The following is a 22,178-nucleotide window of genomic DNA, read 5'->3' as shown; positions in this document are numbered from 1 at the left end:
ACTTCAGACCTTACGTACGCTTATCTATGATTCGTGTTCGTCGTATGTGATTACCACGAAGCAGCTGCAACGATGCAAAGAGTTTCGATTTACGGGCAAGTTCTCTCGAAGCAATCGGATTACAGATATAGTAAGCAATCAGGCTGAAGTAATGCAACATGGAGGATCGAGTCGTGATAAAGATATAATAAGGCATACTAGCGTAACAGCGCAACATAGAGCGTGTCTCTCCGAGCCTGTTCGACACGACAATGACGATTGGATGCAATATTAATTGGACTTGCTTTCCACGTGTTTTATTTCGAATTATTATTAAACGAGCCTGAGAAATCGAAGCTACCACAAATGGATGGTTCCATGGAAGATATGTCAGGTTTCAAGCAATTTAGATTTCAATCTTGTTGAGATGAATTTATTAAAATTCATTCTATTCCGCCTATGTACATGATCTTTTAACGTGTAAATTATTTTAAAAGGAATTGGAAATGAAGAATATAGGAAAAGATTCTATCCTCAGTTTCTACTTTTCTATTCTATTGTATTCTAAGAATATTTTAATTTAAACAACGATCATTTTTATAAATCTTGAATAAATCTAAATAGCCGGTGGGAAAGTCCATTGAATAACGCAGAAATTACTTAAATCAAATGTACCATGTTACGAAGAAAAACGAAAATTCATATGTAGCATACCTAATATTATGAAGCGATAGATTTTATACATACTTTTACTTACAAAAGACGTAATGAAGTTGACAAGATTCTTGTTGACTGTTTCATGTTGGAGAAAGCGGATGTCGCAAATGTCGATATGCAGTAACAGCAATGTAAATTCCAATGAGATAAGAATTTGTGGATATATATGATGAAAGGAATTAAGACTAACTTCCGACCCTATATAGTAAATCATTTGCCTTTTCCCACATATAGAAAAATTTGCATCTCGTTATACGATTTCTTAATTTTTAATTGATTCGCGTTAAAAAGCATTAAGAATCTTATTAAAATAATTCATTTTATTACATCATAAAAATAAGAGCATTATTTTATTTAAATTTAATTTATGTAATAAGTTGATTCACCTCTTAATGCTACATCGCAACGAATATTATAGAAACAAAAATTTTGGAATTTAAAAAAGAAATTTTGGAAGAGTCAGAGTAAAAATTTACATGACTGATCCATCCGAAAAAAAAGATTGAATGTATAGAACCTGATAAAAACACGGTTCATTGAAAATTTATGATATGACCAAATATTTAGTTGTTGCAGCTCTTGTAAATATTATATAATGGATTTTTGACGTTTGTTTTAACACTTGTGCGAATGAAATTTACACAAACTAATACATATGACATTTCTGAAAAATATTATATGTTTTCTTCTTGCTTGCTGCAAAGATCCAAGAATTCGCATCTTTATTAGATGGAAAATTCTGTGCGAGAAATGTAAATCTATCGACAGTCTGATATTTGCGGTTATATAAAGATGATCGTGGAAGATACTTTTGATATCTATATTTTTCACTATTTTGACGTGTGGTATTTGAAACAGCTTCCGCACGTGACTAGATGAGTTCGAGCATACTACTTTCGGAACACCTTTCCCGGCAATGAAAGTATCAAACGAGGTTCACGATTTTTAATGACATGGAATCCAATGAGCCATTGGATCATCTGTAATCTTATGAGGCGGAGAAAGGAGTCGTTACAAATATCAACCAGATCAAGATGCTTCCTGGTGAATGTCGATTGATTTAAAATTTGATAGACTCCTTATATAACTTCCTTACATGAATCTTTAATAGTAGTTACTTTAGAATTTGATTTATTCAAAACTTACATATATCTCTTCTGTGCGACAGAATTTATCGTTCTGCTTCCTTTCATCATTGTTTATAAGTGCCGATTCTTTACGAATTTTCATTTCATCTTATTCTTCGTGGAAAAAGTTAACATTAGGATTATACCAATGACTGAGATGTAATACGAACAGATAAACAACTATTTCATATATCTACTTTATTCATTTTGTAACTTTTTAGACCCCCAAAAATGTAGCACTGTAAATTTATTGTTATTAATGATCGTGAAAAAATTTACATTGATTTTTTACGTTCACGATGATTGATCAATTCTGGTAAATTCCTGTATTATATATGGAATATTTTCTTCCAAAAATTGTTATTTCTTCTTTCTTTAATAAAAATCTTAAAATATATCTAAATTTTACTTAATAAATTTGCTACATATATGTATAAATTATTAAAAAATTCCTTACCTTAACAAATTTTTTATTTCTTATTTGCTTTATAAATCTTAAAATATATCCTACAAATTTTATTTAATAAAATTTCCCTGCACATGCTATTATTTCCATTTAAATATATCTTAATGCCATTAATACTATATTACAACATCATAATAATTTTACCATAATAATATTAATAAATAAATTCGAAATTCAAGTCGCAACGAAGGTTCCGAGAAATTTCGACGTTCTAACATAGACATATTATGGACTCGAATAATGGAAAACCGTAAATGTTATGTACCAATGATCCTATACCAATAGTCTGATTGAATATGCAAATTATGAAATCATAGCTAATTTTCTTTAAAGTGTCGTGCTTAAGTTAAAAATAATCTCTTACGAGGCTCACACTTTGTTCTCGTTTAACTTCAGCTATAAAGTATGACTCGATCGTCAACTATCCGCGAGATTTCTGAACGAGTCATAAAAGTAGTCGTAACTTCTGTTCTTGCGAAGGGAAACGGTAACCACTTGAAGAATTATGAATTATCTGCATAGAAATCGGGATTTGTGTTAGAAAGAGTAATATTGATTCTCTACGCTTTACGATATGATAATAACGAATGGTTTTCAAAAATTTCTTACCATCCACTAAGCTAGATATTTTTCACACATATGAAATTTTATTATCCATAAAAATAATGAAAATATTAATTGATTCTAGAACGAAAAGTCACAAATAGTTTTCAATTATAATGCTGTCAAAGAAATTTCCTTCATGAAGAGTTTTTAGAAGTTTTGCCGTTTCTTCGGGTAAAAAGATAACGAAAATTGTAATTATTATCGAAAAATATTTAATATTGCTTTTCACGATGATTATATGCTATTAATTATTTCGCTGGCAATCGTCGTATTTTATTAAGAAGAAATTAAATATTAAACGAGGAAAAGAATATTCATGATTAAAAATCTTGTCCTAAGAATACAATAATTATAATACACATTTTGCTTACTTCCTAGAATATTATTTATGCCATGTAATTTTTCCCTCTTTTATTGCATACAGTAATATAGAAATATTTATTCAATTATCTTATCACACTAACGTAACTTCTATCTCTTGTTTCAGAAGGAGTGCAAACCGATTCTAGTCCGAGTGGAATCGTCCATTACCCAAACAGACATCGTATCTTCGCAATAAAGGTACAGATTTCTTATAGCATGTGTCTTTCCTTAATTCTTCTATTCTGCATATTTTGCAACTTTCATCGAGTTCGTAAATATTTTTCTTCAGATTTCGAAATGCCTTTTATAACATAATGTTCTAAAATATTACTGTTAGTCTACATTATACATGTGCATACGCACTTAGAGAAGTTAGTCTTCTTATAAATTTTTTATAAACGATATTTCTATATTCTCTTTTCGAGATTATCAGCTTTTAAAGGCAGAGGCAGTGTCCTCCATTAACGCTATTACTAAATCATGCTGCTGAATTGTACACGTAACGCAAGTACATGCAAACTTTCACGATGACTTAAAACTTCTTAAAGACATTGATAATTCATTCCATTGTACAAGAAATACATCCGGTCTCTTGCCTGTCTTATAAACGACTCTTTACTTTCTACTTGTTCTACAACTAATCGCGAACAAACAATGTAGGTAAATTATTTGGAAGATCATCTGCAAGTAAGAAAATGAGAAGAAACGCGAGGAGTAAAAGTCAACTTCCAGTAAATTATCTCGAAAATTCTTCCATACGTATAATTTTTCAAACTCAATTCCAAAACGCTACATACACTATAAACACCGATTTCTCTTTCTGCAAGTATAACATTTAAGGTCAGAGGTCGAGATGGACAGTACGAAGAGGATTTTACCTGAAAAAGTTATAAAATGTTTCTAGTCGTTAGTTTAAGATGAAAGTGATATACATGAACAATATTTATGTTGGTGATAATGCGCAGAAGCTTTGAATTGGAGAAAGTTAGGGTTTGGATTTTTCCAAGTTCGATCAACCCGTAGATGTCAGACTAAACATTGTAAACGGGACTGTACATGTTTCTGTACGAAAATAATTAAAGAAATAGAATTTAGATAGAGATTTACCTATTAAAATTTACTACTGGTCCTTGCGATAATTTACGCTTTAATAAAGTCAACGTTAATTAGTTGAGTTATCAATGGCGAGCTCCCATAAAAAAATGTAATATACAGAGTGCACCAAAAGACAAATTGCATAGATTGTGTGTATATTAATAAGAAAAAGGCAAAAATACAGTACATGACATGAGAGCAATAAAAAAGCTCGTACGAATGTGTTCCCTGTTTAATCTCGTTCCCGAGTTCTTACGAGTTTTATGTTGGAATAATTCTATCGAAAAGTGGTAGTAATTAAACTAATTTCACGCACCTATAATAAACAAAATTCAATATTTCACTTCGAACCTTGTATTCTAGTTCTGTAAACGCTTTCGGTCAACGATAAGACGTGTCCATTCTTGTGTTCGTATACAAGCAGCTCATTTTGAGCACATCTTGTGAATGTATAAAGATACAGTTTTAAAGTTAGATAAACAAACTTACTGTAACTCGAAAGCAAGATCAAATAGGGTTTCGTATAAACTATTTTATTGGTCTCATGCGCAGGATCTGCTGCCGACGTGGTTCCCCGATGCTACGGGACACCGTATATATATACTGAAAGTTATCCGTGAAATTTTCTAATTTGAAGTTATTTACTTTTAGAATACTTCGTTTTAATTGTAGAATATTCATAAATCCTACTGGAAAATTTCGTCGCGTAAAACAAGTAATAGTTGCAATTAAAACGAAGTAAACTTAAGTAATCCAACTTAAATCTAATGCAAACTACTATATTCAGCCAACGATACCAATTGAAAATTAGAAACTCTATTGCTTAAAGAATTACTTATACAAGAACAAAAGAAACTGTTAATTATGTTGATAAATCTTGTAAAATCAAGACACCGTTTCTAAACAGAAGTTGTGCCAATTTTCCTCCGGTTTTAACATTATTCGACGATAAAGCTATCGTTAACCCGGATTTAGAAACGCAACGTAATCAATTACCGTGCAATACCGATGCACAGACCTCGATGCATGTATGTATCTCGTCAACCGTGCAAAGAATCATTTTCACGGTTAAGGACGCGAAGAGAAAAAGAAACGAAGCAGTCTCGCTTTAGAAACGGAAGGAAATTGAAGAAGTGCTCGAAAAAGATTTTCTACGTCGAGTTGGATTTTAATTAACGAACTGCTGCATAACGAAGCAAGTGATACTAAAACGAGGACACTGTTGTCCAGAAGCATACTAACTGCAGCTTAATGCACCGCGTGTTTCTTCCCCTCTGACAATTATGCTTCTAATTATCTGCTTACACAGAAGTTTTTATCTGCTGTGCGCGGACTAATTTATTTCAATGGATTCATTATTTTCTTGCCATTGAGGAATGTTGTTATAATTGACGATGTTATGTAGGAACAGAATGGTTCTGCAATGAATGAAAATATCAAATGTAGAAAAATATCCTGTGCTTTAAATTCAATACTCTATTGCTTTATTTCAAATACGTTATTGGGTATGCAGTATTATCTTGTAACGTGTCTTCCCAATTTTTACAAGTAATTAATCAGTTAGATGATAAACGTATTTGTTTTCTGCTGTACTACTAATAATAAAAATGGTTTTGGTAAACGCATAATATTGGTTTAAAATTTTAATACATCGTGTTTCCTTCGTGGAACCATCTTAAAAAATACGTTTCTATTATTAACAATTAATAAGGAGAATAATTTTCTCAAAGTTTACAAAAATTTGTCGCCGAAAATATTAGAAAGTAATTCTCCAGGCTTGCAGTAGTATGGTCTGTACATGCACGGCCAATGCCGCGTCGACTAAATAAGTAGAAATGGACATACACTGACATGGTCAGACGTCTGTAATCACTGCGTGTTGCATAGAACTCAAGAATTTAAGAAAGATAAGAGTTAGCTATCTTTAACGATCCTGTTGATACAATGCAAAATGTCGAGACATTGAATCCGGTACACAAAGACACACAGAACGAGAATTTAGAAACACAGAATCTTTCTCTACGTCTAAAATACTTTCATGTATCGATATATGAAACTACGAGGCAAAATGAAGGTAGAAAAAAATTTGTTAAATAATTAGATTCAGAAATGAGTGAATTGTGCTATAAATTATAAAATATGGAATGTAAAATATATAAAAACTGAGAAGACTGCAATATGAAAGAATAATAGATACAATGAGTATGTAGAATACAAAATAGTAATATGAAATTAAGAATTTAAGTGGAGAAGCAGTTAAAATGAAGTGGTTTCCGAAGCAAACTATCAGCCTACAGCAAGGTGAGATATATCATGCACGTGCACATTGTATATAATTTGAAATACTCCGATGTTTATCACGACAGTTGTTGCAGAATCGATTAATCAAATAAAGAAGTACACGACGCGGGGTTATAAGGTGTAGCGTGCGTTATGACGTATGTAAGAATCTACCTTGCAAGAACAATAGGAAATAGATTATCACGTGGATTATTCCGTTATCGATAATGATCGTGATTCACTAATGGCAGTTAGGAAAGTATACATATACGAGAATGCAAAAATCCATCGTTAATTTCGAATATCGGTAAATTAAACTACCCCAATTCTCCTCGAACCTTAATCGAATTTAAATAAATATCACAAGTTTAATAAAACTGGAGTAAATACCACAACTTTGATACGATTAAAATACGTATAACATCTAAGAAGCTTTTGTAAAATCAACACATTTTTCAATTTCTGTAGACCTCGTATTTAATAAAAGCAAATTGGAAAGTTTTCGAGTCGTGCCACTATCGATACCGAGCAACGATACGATCCTCCGCTGACCTAAAAGTTGCTTACAAGATACGATAACCGCAAATTGAAGCTACAAACGCAAACAATAATAAAAGCATCCTGATTGCGCAATTCTCCGTAACAAAATTAAAATAACTGCCAGAATTCTAATAAAACCAGAATAGATACCACAACTGTAATAAAACGGAAATAAACACATCTACCACTTAATCTCTCGCTTGCTGCTCCAAACCCAACCTATTCCAAGATTTAACTTCAAACCTAACCGCAAGTCCACCTTCGCGCCATCGATCTCCAGATAGAGAAGCATCGAACCATTTCCTCCTGAACGAGAGAATCGGCGCAACGTTCCTCGAGTAACGTTTTATTCGAAGCAGCGGCTGATTCGACGGCTGGAAACGTTATTCGCGTGTCTGTGAAACAATTCTTAGAACAGAACAGACGGGAATCGGCGGCGTCGTTAGGATCAGATTCTATCTGGTACGTGTGCACTGTGTACGCAGCGTCTATCGAATAAGCAGCAAGTATTGTCGAAGAGTACGTTGACCGATCAACCGAGCAGACAGATGGCTGAAGCTCTTCTCAGCAAGTTTATTCCGCGTTAGCAGCGCTCCATCTAATAGGAACGGGCTGGATTTTCTTGGGAACGGTTTCCGTATGCGTTTCGTATCAAGATCGTTCTATAAGCTGAAAGGGGAAGGGGAGAAAATGTGGTAGAAGTCGAGCAAGGAATATTTTTACGTAGAAGTACGCGGAAGACGTGGAATAAATGTTATTTCTTGGAAAGTTTGGTATCGTAAGGATCGCGCGTTGCTTTTGCAACGATAATTTAGCAATGAATAATATTAATCATTCATTGGCAAGCTACAGGTTGTAGCCTTTTACTGCAAACATAATTCTTAAAATTTTGGAATTTTCGAAAAATAGGATAATCGGCTGGTTCGTAATTTCTGAAATTTACTTGTAAAACATAAATTATGATGTCCCATCGCAAACGTAAGTTTCGTCATTTTTTGAAAGAATAGGATGATCAGCCGATTTTGTATTTGTGAAAATTTGAAGGTATAGAAACACACAAAACGGATATAATGTGCGAAAATGTTTTTTCAATATTTAGGGAATAAAGTAAATCGTTTAGAATTCATTTGCTTGGTTGTGTTTATGAAAATAACAAATTGCATAAATACTCGTAGTCTAATTATTAAACTTGTTAAGATAAAAATTATTTTCACTGTAAAGAAAGAACCGAGTGAAAGAAAAAAAAAAAAAGGATATATATCCATCAAGAAATAAGTAAACGACTTATGGAATAAACTTTGCTTCTTTGAAGTCTAATTTTGAGAAGATCAGAGTTTGTTGGTGAAGTTTGTTCAAAGAATATTTTTATGCAGATGAAGCGCAAAATTAAAAAACATGGAACAGACTTCTTATTTCTTTGAAGTTTGGGATTTTAAAGAATCGGGTAGTGAAAGTTGCGTAAGGAATATTTTTATGCACGGCTAATGTGGAAGAAGAAACGTGGAATTATTATTTCCTTGAAACTTTAATCTTCAGAAAATCAGGATTGAAAATGTATTTAATTTCGCGTGCCTTTAAACAAAATTTATAATCTGATGGATACGTGGGAATAACAAAATTTCATACAATGTTTAGAACATATTTTGTTACTTATGTATGAATCAATTTTATTAATAAAATAAATAAATACTATAATATATCTTCCCAATTAGTATCACGAAAAATCAGATATATTTTATAGATTCTAATATTAATTAAACTTCTAATGTCAAGTAGTTTTCAATACAATAATCTAAACGAATATCGATCACAATCATTTTCTTGATTTTCACTTCATTCTAATTATCGTACTATGCGCGTCGTATATGCAGCCCGTATTAAACTTAATTTCTATAAAACTTGAAACAACTAAAAAATTCCAACAAATTCGATAATATTCACGACGTACGAACCGTTCACAGAGCTACACTGATCAACTTCAGAAATTGGGAAGTACACGATAATGTTACAAAAACGGAGCTCGACGTTGCTACAGTTCACGGAGAAATAACTAAAACGATCACAAATTATAAAAGCAGAATGGAAGTCCATAGCAAGCAACTGGCTAACAATTTGTATAACCAGCATACCCAGAGAAAACTCCGAACGACTCATCCACCAGATCTGTTAGATCGATAGAGATCACCGCTATGGAAGCTTTCTCAATGGAGAAATCGTCTACGTGATATTCCACTTAATAAGTAATATAAAAATTTATCCAATGTCTACGTAGAAAACTTATGAGGAGTTTTAGAACTAAAAACAAACGTTACGAATATATTTTTTTTAATTTACCTTACAACTTGTAGCGATACGTCTCATACCCGGTTCATTAAACCAAATCAGCAACCTCGGTCTACCAGAAGATCACGTAAACACCGAATTCTGAAGAAAATATAATAAACAGTATCAACGTTTATTATATGCAACATTTGTTAACTATTATTCTTACTGTTAATTATTATCTTCTTATGGAAGAAATTTATTAAACTGGCAAAGAGTATGGTCGATCAGTTTGGATTCTGCGAGGCTCATGTGACAAACCACCTTACAAATTCTACCATAACTTTATCCACACCCTATATACATAGTAAGAGTTGAAAAAGAACTGATATCGGAAGATCCTCGATCGTGATTAAATCGTGACCGGACGTTCTCCCTTTTCTTCATTTTTATCTTCGAATTTATTGTCTATCCAAGCTCACGATAATCGTGTGCACGACGTCAGGAAGATCTCGGATCGAGAGTTCAAGTTAACGAGAACATTCGAAGAATCTTTAATCGGATTAACGCAAAACGCGTGGGAATTACGAACCACCTGTCATGGTCCTTCGAACATTTCTCAATCGTGAAGACGCAACGATCGTTCGCGGTCGAGCGAAACAAGTAGAGCAGATGATTCGTCCGGGTAAGGAACGTCCATATAAATACGATTATGATAGTCTCGAGCTCTTGTTACATTCAGGTGAGAACATTGACTGCTAGTATTGCACATACTAGAAAATTGGAACACACTTTCTTCGCTTCGATGAGTTTCGAAGATTGACGAGGTCGATGATTTTACCTGATATTTCTCAAGATTTCTTCTTTTCGAGAGAATAGTTGATATTATTTAATATATAAATAGATATAATAATTTTAATTGGAGATTATATTAGATGAATTTAATTGATTCGTAATTATTTTGTAATTGTTTAATCAGTGGTAGTTTTTTTATAGTAAAATTATAAAAATGTAAAATAACAATTGAATAATTTGTAGGACGTCTGAAATAATATCCTTTTTTTAACAGATTGAAATTATATATTGTAATGAAGTATCGGAAATCTAATTAAATGACTATCATTATTAACTTAATATCGAATAAATTTGACGATAGCTCTAATGACCAAAATTTTTTACTGTTTTATCGTCACTTTTATTTTCTCATTTCATTGTACCGTAGAAAGAGGTTTTATTATATATAAAATATTTTATTTGTGCCATTATTATGTGCCATTATTTGTGCCATTCTAAACTAACATCACTAATTTTTCATGATAATTATATCTAAGTTTCAAATTAAAATATAAAATATCAAAAAATATAAATTCTAATTATTTATAGGGTTTCCTTTTTCTAAGTTTCCATTTGAAAAGATTCAGTGTTCGTCTTTCAGTCTTAAAACTACTTAAGAGCTTTTCGCTGCCATTCAGGAAGACACGTAATCGTTGAGATAATACATTGTACGATATCAGAACAGCTTGGAAATACAATAGAATCGTTTATGGGTTTACAAATTATGCGGTTCCGCCTTGACTTCGATCGATGGAATCTCTCGATCTTGAATTCCATAGAACATCTGAACCTCGGCATTCCCATGCGCGAATTCAATTATCCGCATCTAATCGTGACTCGCGATATTTAATCAAATTCTCCGGATCACGGCTATCTACAACTTTTGAAAATCGTTTAAGGATAACCAGGATATTTTTAACGTGATCGAATTCCAGAAATGGAGAATGTTATTTGAGATTCTTGTTTTTATTCTCCTCACTCGATAGAATAATGATAACAATATCACTGGTGGAACTTCTTTTTCTAAGAAAATAAATTTGAAATATACAAACATGAAGATAGAACTATTCTCTATCGTAATAAGCATAAATTTTACTAAATGTGATTATTATTATATAACGAAAAATACGATTCACTTTGCAAATATTATACATACTTATAGTTACTCTTGTTTATTTAAAAGTTTTTTCATAAATGACAAAAAGGAATTAACGTTACAATTCTACTCTAATGGAATCTCTTTCATCGTACAGCACTGTCATATTACTATTAGGTTGTCCGAAAAGTGTCTTTCTTTTCATCTTTTTACGTCTTTCATCTTTATACAAACACAAAACCTAATCTGTCGAACGTTACAGTCTTTATTTTAATAGAACAAAATGGATCATACGTAATTCGATAAAATAATATAAAACGAAAAATGTTGTGCCTCCATTATTTCCTTATAAAACGAAAGAAACTTTTCGGACGACCTAATATAAATTCTGTAAATATTACGACTGAAATTTATCCTGATAACTTGCCTTCTTACACGCATTGGCACATTCCTAAACAACTATTCAGGTTTATATCTAACGTACATATCTAACTTAGGAAAAGTTCGTTCACCCTTCGAGAAACCTATGTCTCGTACAAACGTGCTTAATAGTTATCTAGTGTAATAGTTACTTAGTGTTTAATAGTTACCTAATGTACTGTCTTCTTACCGTCATAAACAAAGGAACTAGTTTTTAAAATACGAGTAACTATACACATCCGTTACCTTGATGACCTCACTGTTCTACTGGAATAATTGTCGACGTATGAAATATTTTAGATAACTAATTACATAATTATTTCGAAGGATACACAAGTTCTTGATATAAACTGGCGCGAGGACTCAACGAACGAGCTTTTCTTGATCGTTGTCGTATGTTTCAAGATATTTCTACAAAGACAAGAGTAATGCATATAATTTCAATTAGATTTAGATTAGATGCAAGCTATAAGCTTGTGCAATACTATTAGATTGTCCAAAAAGTGTCTTTCTTTTACAGACACGTCTTTTACAACGACGTATCTTTATACAAACACGAAACCTAATCTGTCGAACGTAATCTTTATCTTGATAGAACAAAACTGGTCATAGGTAATTCGATAAAATAATGTAAAACGAAAAATGTTGTGCATTATTTCCTTATAAAACGAAAGAAACTTTTCGGACGACCTAATACATTAGACTAATCTTCTGTTATACTTACAAGATATACAGATAGTCAAACGAAGAGAAAATCTGAAAGCTGATTTACAGCAAAATCATTTTCCGCGATTTTGTTTTTTCTCAGAATTATTAAAAATATATTATTTTGGTATTTATTATCTCACATCTATTTTTATATTTCTGTTTCCCGTTTTGCAAACCAAACTTAGCAACGTTATTTTAAAATGCAATGTGATATCGAAATCGATATTCCTTGCGAATAATTCAAATTTTTCATTCTCTTCCTCTCTCTCTCTCTCTCCTTTTACAAATTTTTCTATCCAGAGCCGAAAACTTCTTATATTTTATTTACTCGAAGGAAAAACTTCGAATGTTTTATTTGTACCATAAAAACTTAAATTACTGCCGAAAAAGAACAACTATGCGAATAGTCTTAATAACAAATATTGTAACGAGCACATCATCACAAGAGACTAGAGAGATGGACAAAGAAGTAACATAAAAATAATCGAACGGTATCAAAGCGACCAGTTCCATCATCGTCTAGCATCGCCAATGATGAGAATCGGACCAGAATGCGGTGGCTTTGCAGGATGCGGGCGACAAAATGAGCAAGAAACGAAGTCACGATGGTGGTCGATGGAAAAACAGTGAAAACCAAGTGATTCGTGTCGTTGTCCGTTAGCAGTTGACCTTGTTGCCGGTCCACCCGTTACATATGTAACACACGCACACCTGAGAAACGGTAAAACGCTCGATCTGACTCGACACAGACCCGCATTGTCCGTCGAACGAAGGAACTGGAACAATAGCGAAAACTCAGCCAATGAATTCCATCGAGTGTCAATGTCTCCTAGACCAGTTGATTGAATTTTAACCGGCCAATTGGCTCTTGATCAATTGGACGCCAAAGGAAGGACACTCAGGCGAAGTACGTGGAGTGTTTCTGGCAGTAAACTAGGTTTGATTTTATACTCTGTGTAATTTTTCGTAAATGGTTACGTAATAACGTAAATACGATACAGCAATAGATAGAATAAAATTGAGCATGCAGATAGTTTTAGATTGTGGAGGAATAAATCATGAAAATTGTCCGAGGTCAAATTCTCAGAATGTATAATTATTACAGATATTATTATTGAAAGTATCTTTCTTCGTCGCTGTCTTCTTTTTGGTTTTGTAATCGTCTTGTAAAAGAGCGTATAACAAATACAAAATACGAAAAGTAAGAAATGGAACTGGAGACCGACGTAGTTTTATATGACGGAAGGATAAATCGTGAGAATTATCAGAGACGGAATTTGTATATTGTAATTGAAAATATTTCTTTAGATATCGAATAACAATTAAGAAGTACAATAACTAGAAATATTATAATGTTAATGATAATTGTATAATACCGAAGTACAAATAATTTTGTGACGAGGTGCATCTTTAGTCTCTTTGGTAAGTGTGTATGCATATAAATATACAACATGTGTACGTAGATTTTCATGACTGACTGTATATGTGTAGATGGAAGATCCGTTTAGAAATATTTCAATGGTTGTCGCTCGGCATACGATTCACGATCGTACGGTTATTTAAAAAAAAAAAAAGAAAACACGGAGATTTAACATTGTACAGAATAGACGAAGTAATCTGTACAAAGTAGACTTACAAGAAGCGAAAAATAACAGGCGCGGGCATTAGAGTGGTCAGGATGCGTGAAACCGCGAAATACATTGCTGCTTTTCAGCCTAATCGTTAATCGCTTAAATACGTCGACCGTGAACGATACTCTGAATTCATGGCATAACTGTTGGATATCCAAGTTTATGATGCGACGTTGCTGGATTTCGATGAATTTTTAATTGTAATGTGAACTAAACGTACTAATAGAAAAATTAACCATTCCATGCAATTTAATGTTTTGCGTTACTAATTATAAGATATATATGATGCAAATTACCGATATGTAGAATGCAAATTAGCAACACGTAGAATGCTAATTACTGATATCTCAAGTAGTTAAATTACGAATTTCCGATTACAAAAGAGGCACGTAATTAAATTATAACAGAACATTTTCCTTAACCATGGTGTTTTCTCCGCTTCGTCTTCGCGTTCGTATTCGCTCGATTATCTTCTTTTCAAAGTTTTCAATACTTGCGATACTTCATTTATAAAAATCATGGAATATACAAGAATCTATTGGGTTGACAACTAAGTGATTGCAGATTTTGTCATTAGGTGGTATTGATTGGGGTATTTGGTGGTAGAGTTTTAATGTATCGAGTACTAGAACTAAATATTTAACGTAATCTATCGAAACACGTTAGTTCCGAGTGAGGCAAATTCAAGAAGAACAGCAGCATTAAAATTATTTTAGATTCATGTTGTAATCCTTAGTTTTAATATCTTATCTGGAAACTTTCTCCCTGGCTATAGCTTTATTAAATCTACGAAAGTGATTTCACTGACTATATTAATTTGCTTATTTACTAGACAGATATTCTTGTTTATTTATTAGATATTTTTGGAATTAATTCGAATTTGTATTTCATTCGCAACTGTGTTATTGTAAGATCATGTTCATTGTTGTCTGATCTGGCCTTGGAAGATATAACATGAAGAGGATATTAAGAGAGAAGATATGAATCGATAAAACTGCAAACTCGGTCTATCGGAATTTCAATCGGATTGCAGTATTCGTGTAAAATGAAAAAAATATTCATCAAAGCAAAATTCATTTAAGATATAGAGTGTGAAGGAAAAAGCATCGAATGTTTTCAAACGGTAGTTTCTCAATTCTGTTATCGTTATAAATAGCGAATCAAAGAAACGTGAAACTCTCATAATTATTTTATAAAAGGGATTGCAAAATATGTATGTCTTAGTGAAAAATTTTTTAATTCCACCAACTGTTCCCGCAATGACTATATATCATACGATTATATAGATCGATTCATCAGAAAGTTGATTATCTTTAAAAAGAAACCTTGCATTAATAATTTAAGAACAAAAGAAAGAGGATCCGCGTTCATGAAAATTTCACCTTGAATTTTTTAAGCTTTCATCCTATACTTTTCCTGCACTCAAATTTCTATTTTAATAAAAAAAATCTATATTGATAATCTAATTTAATGCAAACTTCAGCTCGAATGTTTCAATAAATTTCTACATATTCGCTTACAGTAACGTAGAAACTTTCCTGGATAAAGATTTTATTTGGCTGGATCTTTAAACAAAAATAGCAATATTAGACTTGAATCTAAAAATGGGAAAATAATATCGTCGTTTATCGGAATATTTAAACACATTGATTCAACAAAAATCAATATGCATTCAAGCTGTCCTTTCTTTTTATTTTTCACTTTACGTTTAATTTTCCACTACTATTGTATATCATTTCTATCTAATAAAACAAAAATAAATAACATCGGTGCTTAAACCAAACAAAGGGCCCACATGTTCGTATCAAACAATTACCAAGCGGAAGCTAAAGAAAAGCAAACACACGAGCCCCCATAAAAAGAACCAGTAAATCCAGTCGAAGACCCTAACACCCAGTGTCAAGTGACTAAATACTCATGACTCGACATTATTATAGTAACTCGCTCTTCCGCTCTGCACTTGAAATAAAAATAAAAGAAGGGAAAAAGAAGACTAGAAAGGACAAGAGATACATGGTTATATTATTATATACAAGGTTGCAATTATTAAAAGAAAGTAATGAAGGTAAATACGAGATTCTCAATGTTGGTCGTTAGAAAGATAATCACGAGACAAATTATGTAATCATCATAAATTATGCAAATATGGTCGATAGTGGGAAGCATAATTCGTAAAGAATTGACGTATGTATGTGTAGGTCCTCGAGTTCCGATTGTGTTTTTAATAGCGCATTGTCCTTTGTTCCAATGTTTCGTGAACATTGTTCGTATCTTCGTGTAGTAGAGGCGAAATAATTTCAGCTTCGATATTATATTAATTCTGAAGACCTATCGTGGGTGAAACTTCACCTCGTGCGAATTTTATTTTAATAACGAAACCCTAACTCTCCCGTGACTTTTCTACTTTTTATTCGATATCGAATAATAATTTAGGATAAAATTTGGCGGAAAAAAATTTTGGAGAATAATATTCGTTCAACTTTATTGATATCTAAACAGTTTCTGCTTTACATCTGCTCTGAAGAAGTGGACAACGTTCGCGAAACATCGGAAGCGAGCGCAACGCGCTTTAAAATGAGAAACCCGAGGATCCAAAAATATTTCTTTTTTTTTTATTATTATTTAATTTGTACTTTACATTCGATAAATTTTTCTAACTTAAAATCCAAAAATATGTCGTGTAATAATCGTCGTGAAAGTTTAAAATGTAAAGATCAGGAAGACTCGGAGGAAGAAAAACGCCAGGAAGAAAAGGATCAGGGAATCCATAAACGAGAGGGAAGCGTGCAAACGCATGTATCTACTAATAATGTAATAATGTAATGTATTCGTGGCATAATGGCAAGTCACGAGGACAGGAAAAGAAAGACGAGTCCGATGCTATTACGTGTTCTATACAGCGTGTGACAGGAATTATGAGTAAGTACATAATCGTTGAGTGGTAGTTTGTTTGCCACTTTCTTGAGATTCGAATGGAAAGAAGGATCAGGTGCCTTGCTGTGTGCAGCCTGGCACATACATTCGAGCAGCTTATGGAGAAAAGAGAATTCAAGTCGTAAATAATTTTATAAACTGCATGAGTTTTCAGAAATTTATGTACGAGTGTATTTTATACGTTTGCGAACTTTATTCATAAAAAATGATAAAAAATAAACAAAATGAAATAAATACAAAATAGACGTAGCAAAAAATATGCAACTGAAATATATTACGATCGTAAAAGCTATATGTTAAATATTTTTTATTTTAATATTTAATATTTTATTTTAAAAAAGCAATGAAACATGGTACAATAGAAAAATTTATCCCACGATAATTAGAACCAATTAATCTGTGATTCGAGTCTTTCTCACTATTTTCACAGAAGATCATACGGACACCACAGTAAAAACCATGTTAAGTTTCTGACTTTAACGTCGCCTTTCAATGGATCGACAAAATATTTTAACACGGTACAGATGAAAAGACAAACTTGTCGAGCAAAAAGACCTGAACCTTCTAAAACCTCTTAAATTAAACTAAATAATAAACTAGAATTCTAAACTAAAATTAGACAATAAATCTAAGGTATCAATATTTCTTCTGTGGTACAGAACATTTCAATATTTCTCATTTTTTAAAAAATTAACACGTCGAAATATTTCTCCTTTGTTACCTTAATATGTTTGCTATAACATAGTACATTACAGACCTGAACCTTCTAAAACCTTCTAAACTAAACTAAATAATAAACTAAAATTCTAAACTAAAATTAGACAATAAATCGAAGGTATCAATATTTCTTCTGTGGTATAGAATATTTCAATATTTCTCATTTTTTAAAAAATGAACACGTTGAAATATTTCTCTTTTGTTACCTTAATACGTTTGCTATAACATAGTACATTACAATTACAGGTCACGTCTAGAATGACATCACAACATCTAGAAGTGACCATATACTGTCAGGTGGTCCGAAAAGTTTCTTTCGTTTTATAAGGAAATTAATGGATACACAACATTTTTCGGTTTATATTATTTTATCGAATTACGTATGATTCATTTTGTTCCATCAAGATAAAGATCGCAACGTTTGATAGATTAAGTTTCGTGTTTGTATAAGGATGCATCGTTGTAAAAGACGTGTCTGTAAAAGAAAGACACTTTCAGGACAACCTAATACAAGCAATTACAAGTGCAATTAGCGGTAGAAGATATTAGCATTCCTTTGATTTATTCTATTTGTATGTGATACCTGAATAAACGTAGAGTTACTCCATCCTTGAGATAAAATAAAATAACCAGCGAGCAAACGAGAAATTGCAGTTATCGTTTGAAGAAAGTATCCTCTTAGAAGGCTCGAGATTTCGAAGCAATAAGCAATCGAAGGCTCGTCGAGTAGTTTCCACAAGGCTGAATTCTACATTAACGATAAATTTGCGGAAGCACTGGTTCGATGTTTTTCTGATCGACCTGATCGTGTCGAGCGAATGCTCAATCGAACGTAACAGAAGAAAAGGAAGAGCATTCGAGAGACAAAGGTTGCAAAAATAGCCATTCTGATAACGAAAAAATGAAACTGAAATAAGGAAAATCTAAATGTAAACTCGATATCCTCCGTTAAGGATTATTATCGTTAGTGTCAAATGAAATTACATGCAATTGTGATCATCCTGCAAAAACGAAAGAACAGATATAGAACGTTGAAAATGAAAATCAGTGTTCCTCTGTCTTATTCAAGTGTATTTATAATTTAACGTTTTATAATAAAAAGAGAAGTAATTAAAAATTGAAGAATCAAGCTTTGCCTTAATTTCCAATTATTTGTTTCACTTTTTTCTATACTTTTCCTATATCCTCATAAGAAAATTGCGACTTATTATATTTATTTCTAATTGATGATTGTCATTAGTAATTCCGTAATATTCTCTAATAATTATAACTCTGTGCATAAAATTGCTTGCTTTGTAAAAATTTCAAAGCCACGAAATTTCTATAAATGTCGAGATCGAATGCAATCAAAATTGCGCATTTTAAAGAAAAGAATTGGAAAGAATCGAATGATTCGTATAACGCAAGTTGACAATTGAAAATTAATAGCAATTCATTCACTTCTTGGCATGCAAACTCTTAAACTATCTTTAATTCTTTTCTCTTGTTATGTACTTTCACTTCTCATCGAGTATCAGATTTTAAACGCGTATTTTCAAGGTTCAGATAAAATTGAGTAGCATCTACGTTCCTCACGCGCTCAATTATCTAATATCTTTCTTTGATCGTTTGTACTGACCGCTGAAACTACCCAGAAGACGAGGTGAAACAAGGCAGTAATTACTCGTTCCACGTATATCCTAGAATGACTTGCCGATATTACAAATAGTTGTTCAACGAAAGGGAATGGGATGACTCTCCCACTGGATAGAAAATGAAGATTCCAAACGAAAGAGAGAAACCTATGATTAACGTCGTGACAATTACCTTCTGCTTGATACTTGCATACACCAACAAGATCATAACTGAAATTGACATAAATTGAGAAGAAGCGAAATGTTTTATGCTTTATCCTGTGATCAGAATAAATTAATTTTTATTATGGAAAATGTAATTGTGGTTTTGTTCGTTTCTTTTCTTTCTTTTTAACGTGACAAAATTACGTACGATTAAAATATTCGAATATCATTACCATCGATCATTTTATAATTAATTTGTTTTCTACATTAATTTATTTGTATTTATGACCTCGTAATGGTAATTCGTTATATTGGGTAACACAACGTAACAAACAAATATAATTATTGCTATTATTATCGTCGTTTAACTTAATTACATTTGATAAAAAGCATAACGTGCTTAGGAATTTTGTAATTATAATTAGCTAGAGTTTAAATTAATAAATCGAGAAAATGGAAAGTAAAATTTTATTTCTCGCAGAGGAAAAGCGAAAGACAAAATAAATAGCGTAAATAAGGAAATTAGAAAGGGAACAATGGAATGAAAATCTTAAGATACTTTACCTGGTTTCAGTACAAAGAAACTGAAGTGTTGGACATTGACGCACTCAACAACACAAAAAGAGCGGACCGGAGCGTCCTGTTCTTCAATCGTGTACCGAAAGTGGGCTCTCAAACCTTTATGGAACTCTTGAGAAGGCTGTCCATGAGGAATGGCTTTTCCTTCAACAGAGATCGTGTGCAAAGAGTCGAAACAATTCGTCTTGCGCCTATCGAACAGGTACCTAACAAAATTTATCGAATACTCTGTTACCTTTTTCATATTTACTTCACATTTATTAACATTCTTTAAAAAGTAGAAGCGTGTGAACGATGAAAATCCTGAACCTTTACATTTTACAAAAATTAAAGATTATATATAAATATATATATATATAAGCATATATAATCTTTAATTTTTGTAAAATGTAAAGGTTCAGAATTTTTATCAAGATCGTGTTAAACAAGAAGATAAAATAAAACTTGTACTTTTGTACGATTAATTGCCTGTTTGTTTTAGCTACAACTCGCCAGGATGGTCAGCAGCTATTCAGAACCATCTGTCTATATAAAACACGTGTGTTTCACAAATTTCACAGAGTAAGTATTTTAAATTAATTTAATTGCTTCAAACTTCTATCAATTCATCCCTATACTACTCTATACATCCTGAAATAGAAACTGCGTAAATTTTACGGGATTTTAGAGAATTAAATTATAAAAGAAAATATACGACGCTAGTATAGATTTTTGCTATTTATCGACGTTCTATCGATCAGGATTCTACTATACTTCTATCGTCGTTGTAAAAATGTATGAAACCGTGAAAGAGCCAAAGAGGAATAAACTAGAATAATCGAATTCCGCTACAAATCCCTTTATCCGCCATTCTTACCAACAACCCGTGATAGATCATGATACATAAATAAACGCGAAATAAAGATGAAAAAGGGATTTCCTGGAAGAGCAAAAGCCAGATAGCCGGAGGTAACGTAAGCTAAATTCCCACGAGATGTCTAACGTGGAACGTTTTTCCGTTTAGATTCAACCTGCCACAGCCAATTTACATCAACATAGTCCGGGATCCTGTTGAAAGAGTGATATCCTGGTACTATTACGTGCGAGCACCTTGGTATTACGTCGAGAGAAAGCAAATATTTCCAGACCTACCACTGCCGGATCCGAACTGGCTGAAGAAGGACTTCGAGTCCTGTGTACTTAAGGCGGACCGTGAATGTAGATACCTCGAGGGTGAAATTCACGAGGGAATCGGCGATCATCGCAGGCAAACGCTTTTCTTCTGCGGTCACAGCGAGAAATGCACGTAGGTCCCTTTAAATTGTACCTTGGGATTACCTTTGTGCATATCTTCCTTCGCTATGCGAATAAATAGAGGGAAGAAATTGCGTTTAAACGCTTTGCTCGATGGATTTTCCTCTGAAACGACTAACTTTGAAGATACTCCTTGATTTGTTTGACTGAAGCAAATTGAGGCGTATGAGAGATTCGATTATTAGGTTGGCGCAGATGTGTAAAATTTCTTCGGTTACATATCATGCGTTAAAGATCGCTGGTCGAAGAACCGCAAGTTAAGAATTATAATATCAGAGTTGACAGAGTTTGTAGAATTTGAAGATCTGTCACGTATATAGTATATAGCATATATTGTAGTGTATAGTGGTCAAAAGTGCGTATACATCTTGAGGATACGAAATTTATTCAAAAATTCGTACATATCAGGTTGTCCGAAAAGTGTCTTTCTTTTACAAACACGTCTTTTACAACGACGAATCTTTGTACAAACATGAAATCTAATTTGTCAAGCGTTGTGATCTTTATTTTGATAGAACAAAATAGATCATATGTAAAATCGACAAAATAATATAAAACGGAAAATGTTGTGCTTCCATTATTTCCTTATAAAACGAAAGAAACTTTCTGGACGACCTAATACATATATATGCGAATGTACATTATACAAAAGAGTAGACACACACATATATATATTGCATAAATTAAAAATTGATCGAAAGGACAAGTAGAATAGAAATTGATAGCTATTAAAATTCTGTGATTCTCAAAGAC

At 32.5% G+C, this 22,178-nt stretch overlaps 1 protein-coding gene across 3 annotated transcripts in view; it reads left to right on the top strand.

Moving 5' to 3' along the window:
* Positions 1 to 22,178, top strand: part of Pip (heparan sulfate 2-O-sulfotransferase pipe) — a 114,000-nt gene that overhangs the window by 88,549 nt on the left and 3,273 nt on the right. For 2 of the 3 annotated variants that reach the window (XM_072022552.1, XM_072022550.1), the window contains exons 3-6: positions 3,383 to 3,456; positions 20,128 to 20,334; positions 20,614 to 20,693; positions 21,136 to 21,417. In XM_072022552.1, the coding sequence (XP_071878653.1) occupies positions 3,383 to 3,456; positions 20,128 to 20,334; positions 20,614 to 20,693; positions 21,136 to 21,417 (643 nt within the window). The remainder of the gene's footprint in view (positions 1 to 3,382; positions 3,457 to 20,127; positions 20,335 to 20,613; positions 20,694 to 21,135; positions 21,418 to 22,178) is intronic. The other variant, XM_072022551.1, reaches the window with a different exon arrangement.

This window comes from Bombus fervidus, chromosome 2 (assembly GCF_041682495.2).
Source record: "Bombus fervidus isolate BK054 chromosome 2, iyBomFerv1, whole genome shotgun sequence".
Classification (NCBI taxonomy): Eukaryota; Metazoa; Arthropoda; class Insecta; order Hymenoptera; family Apidae; genus Bombus; species Bombus fervidus.
This window is presented reverse-complemented; position numbering and strand designations above follow the sequence as displayed.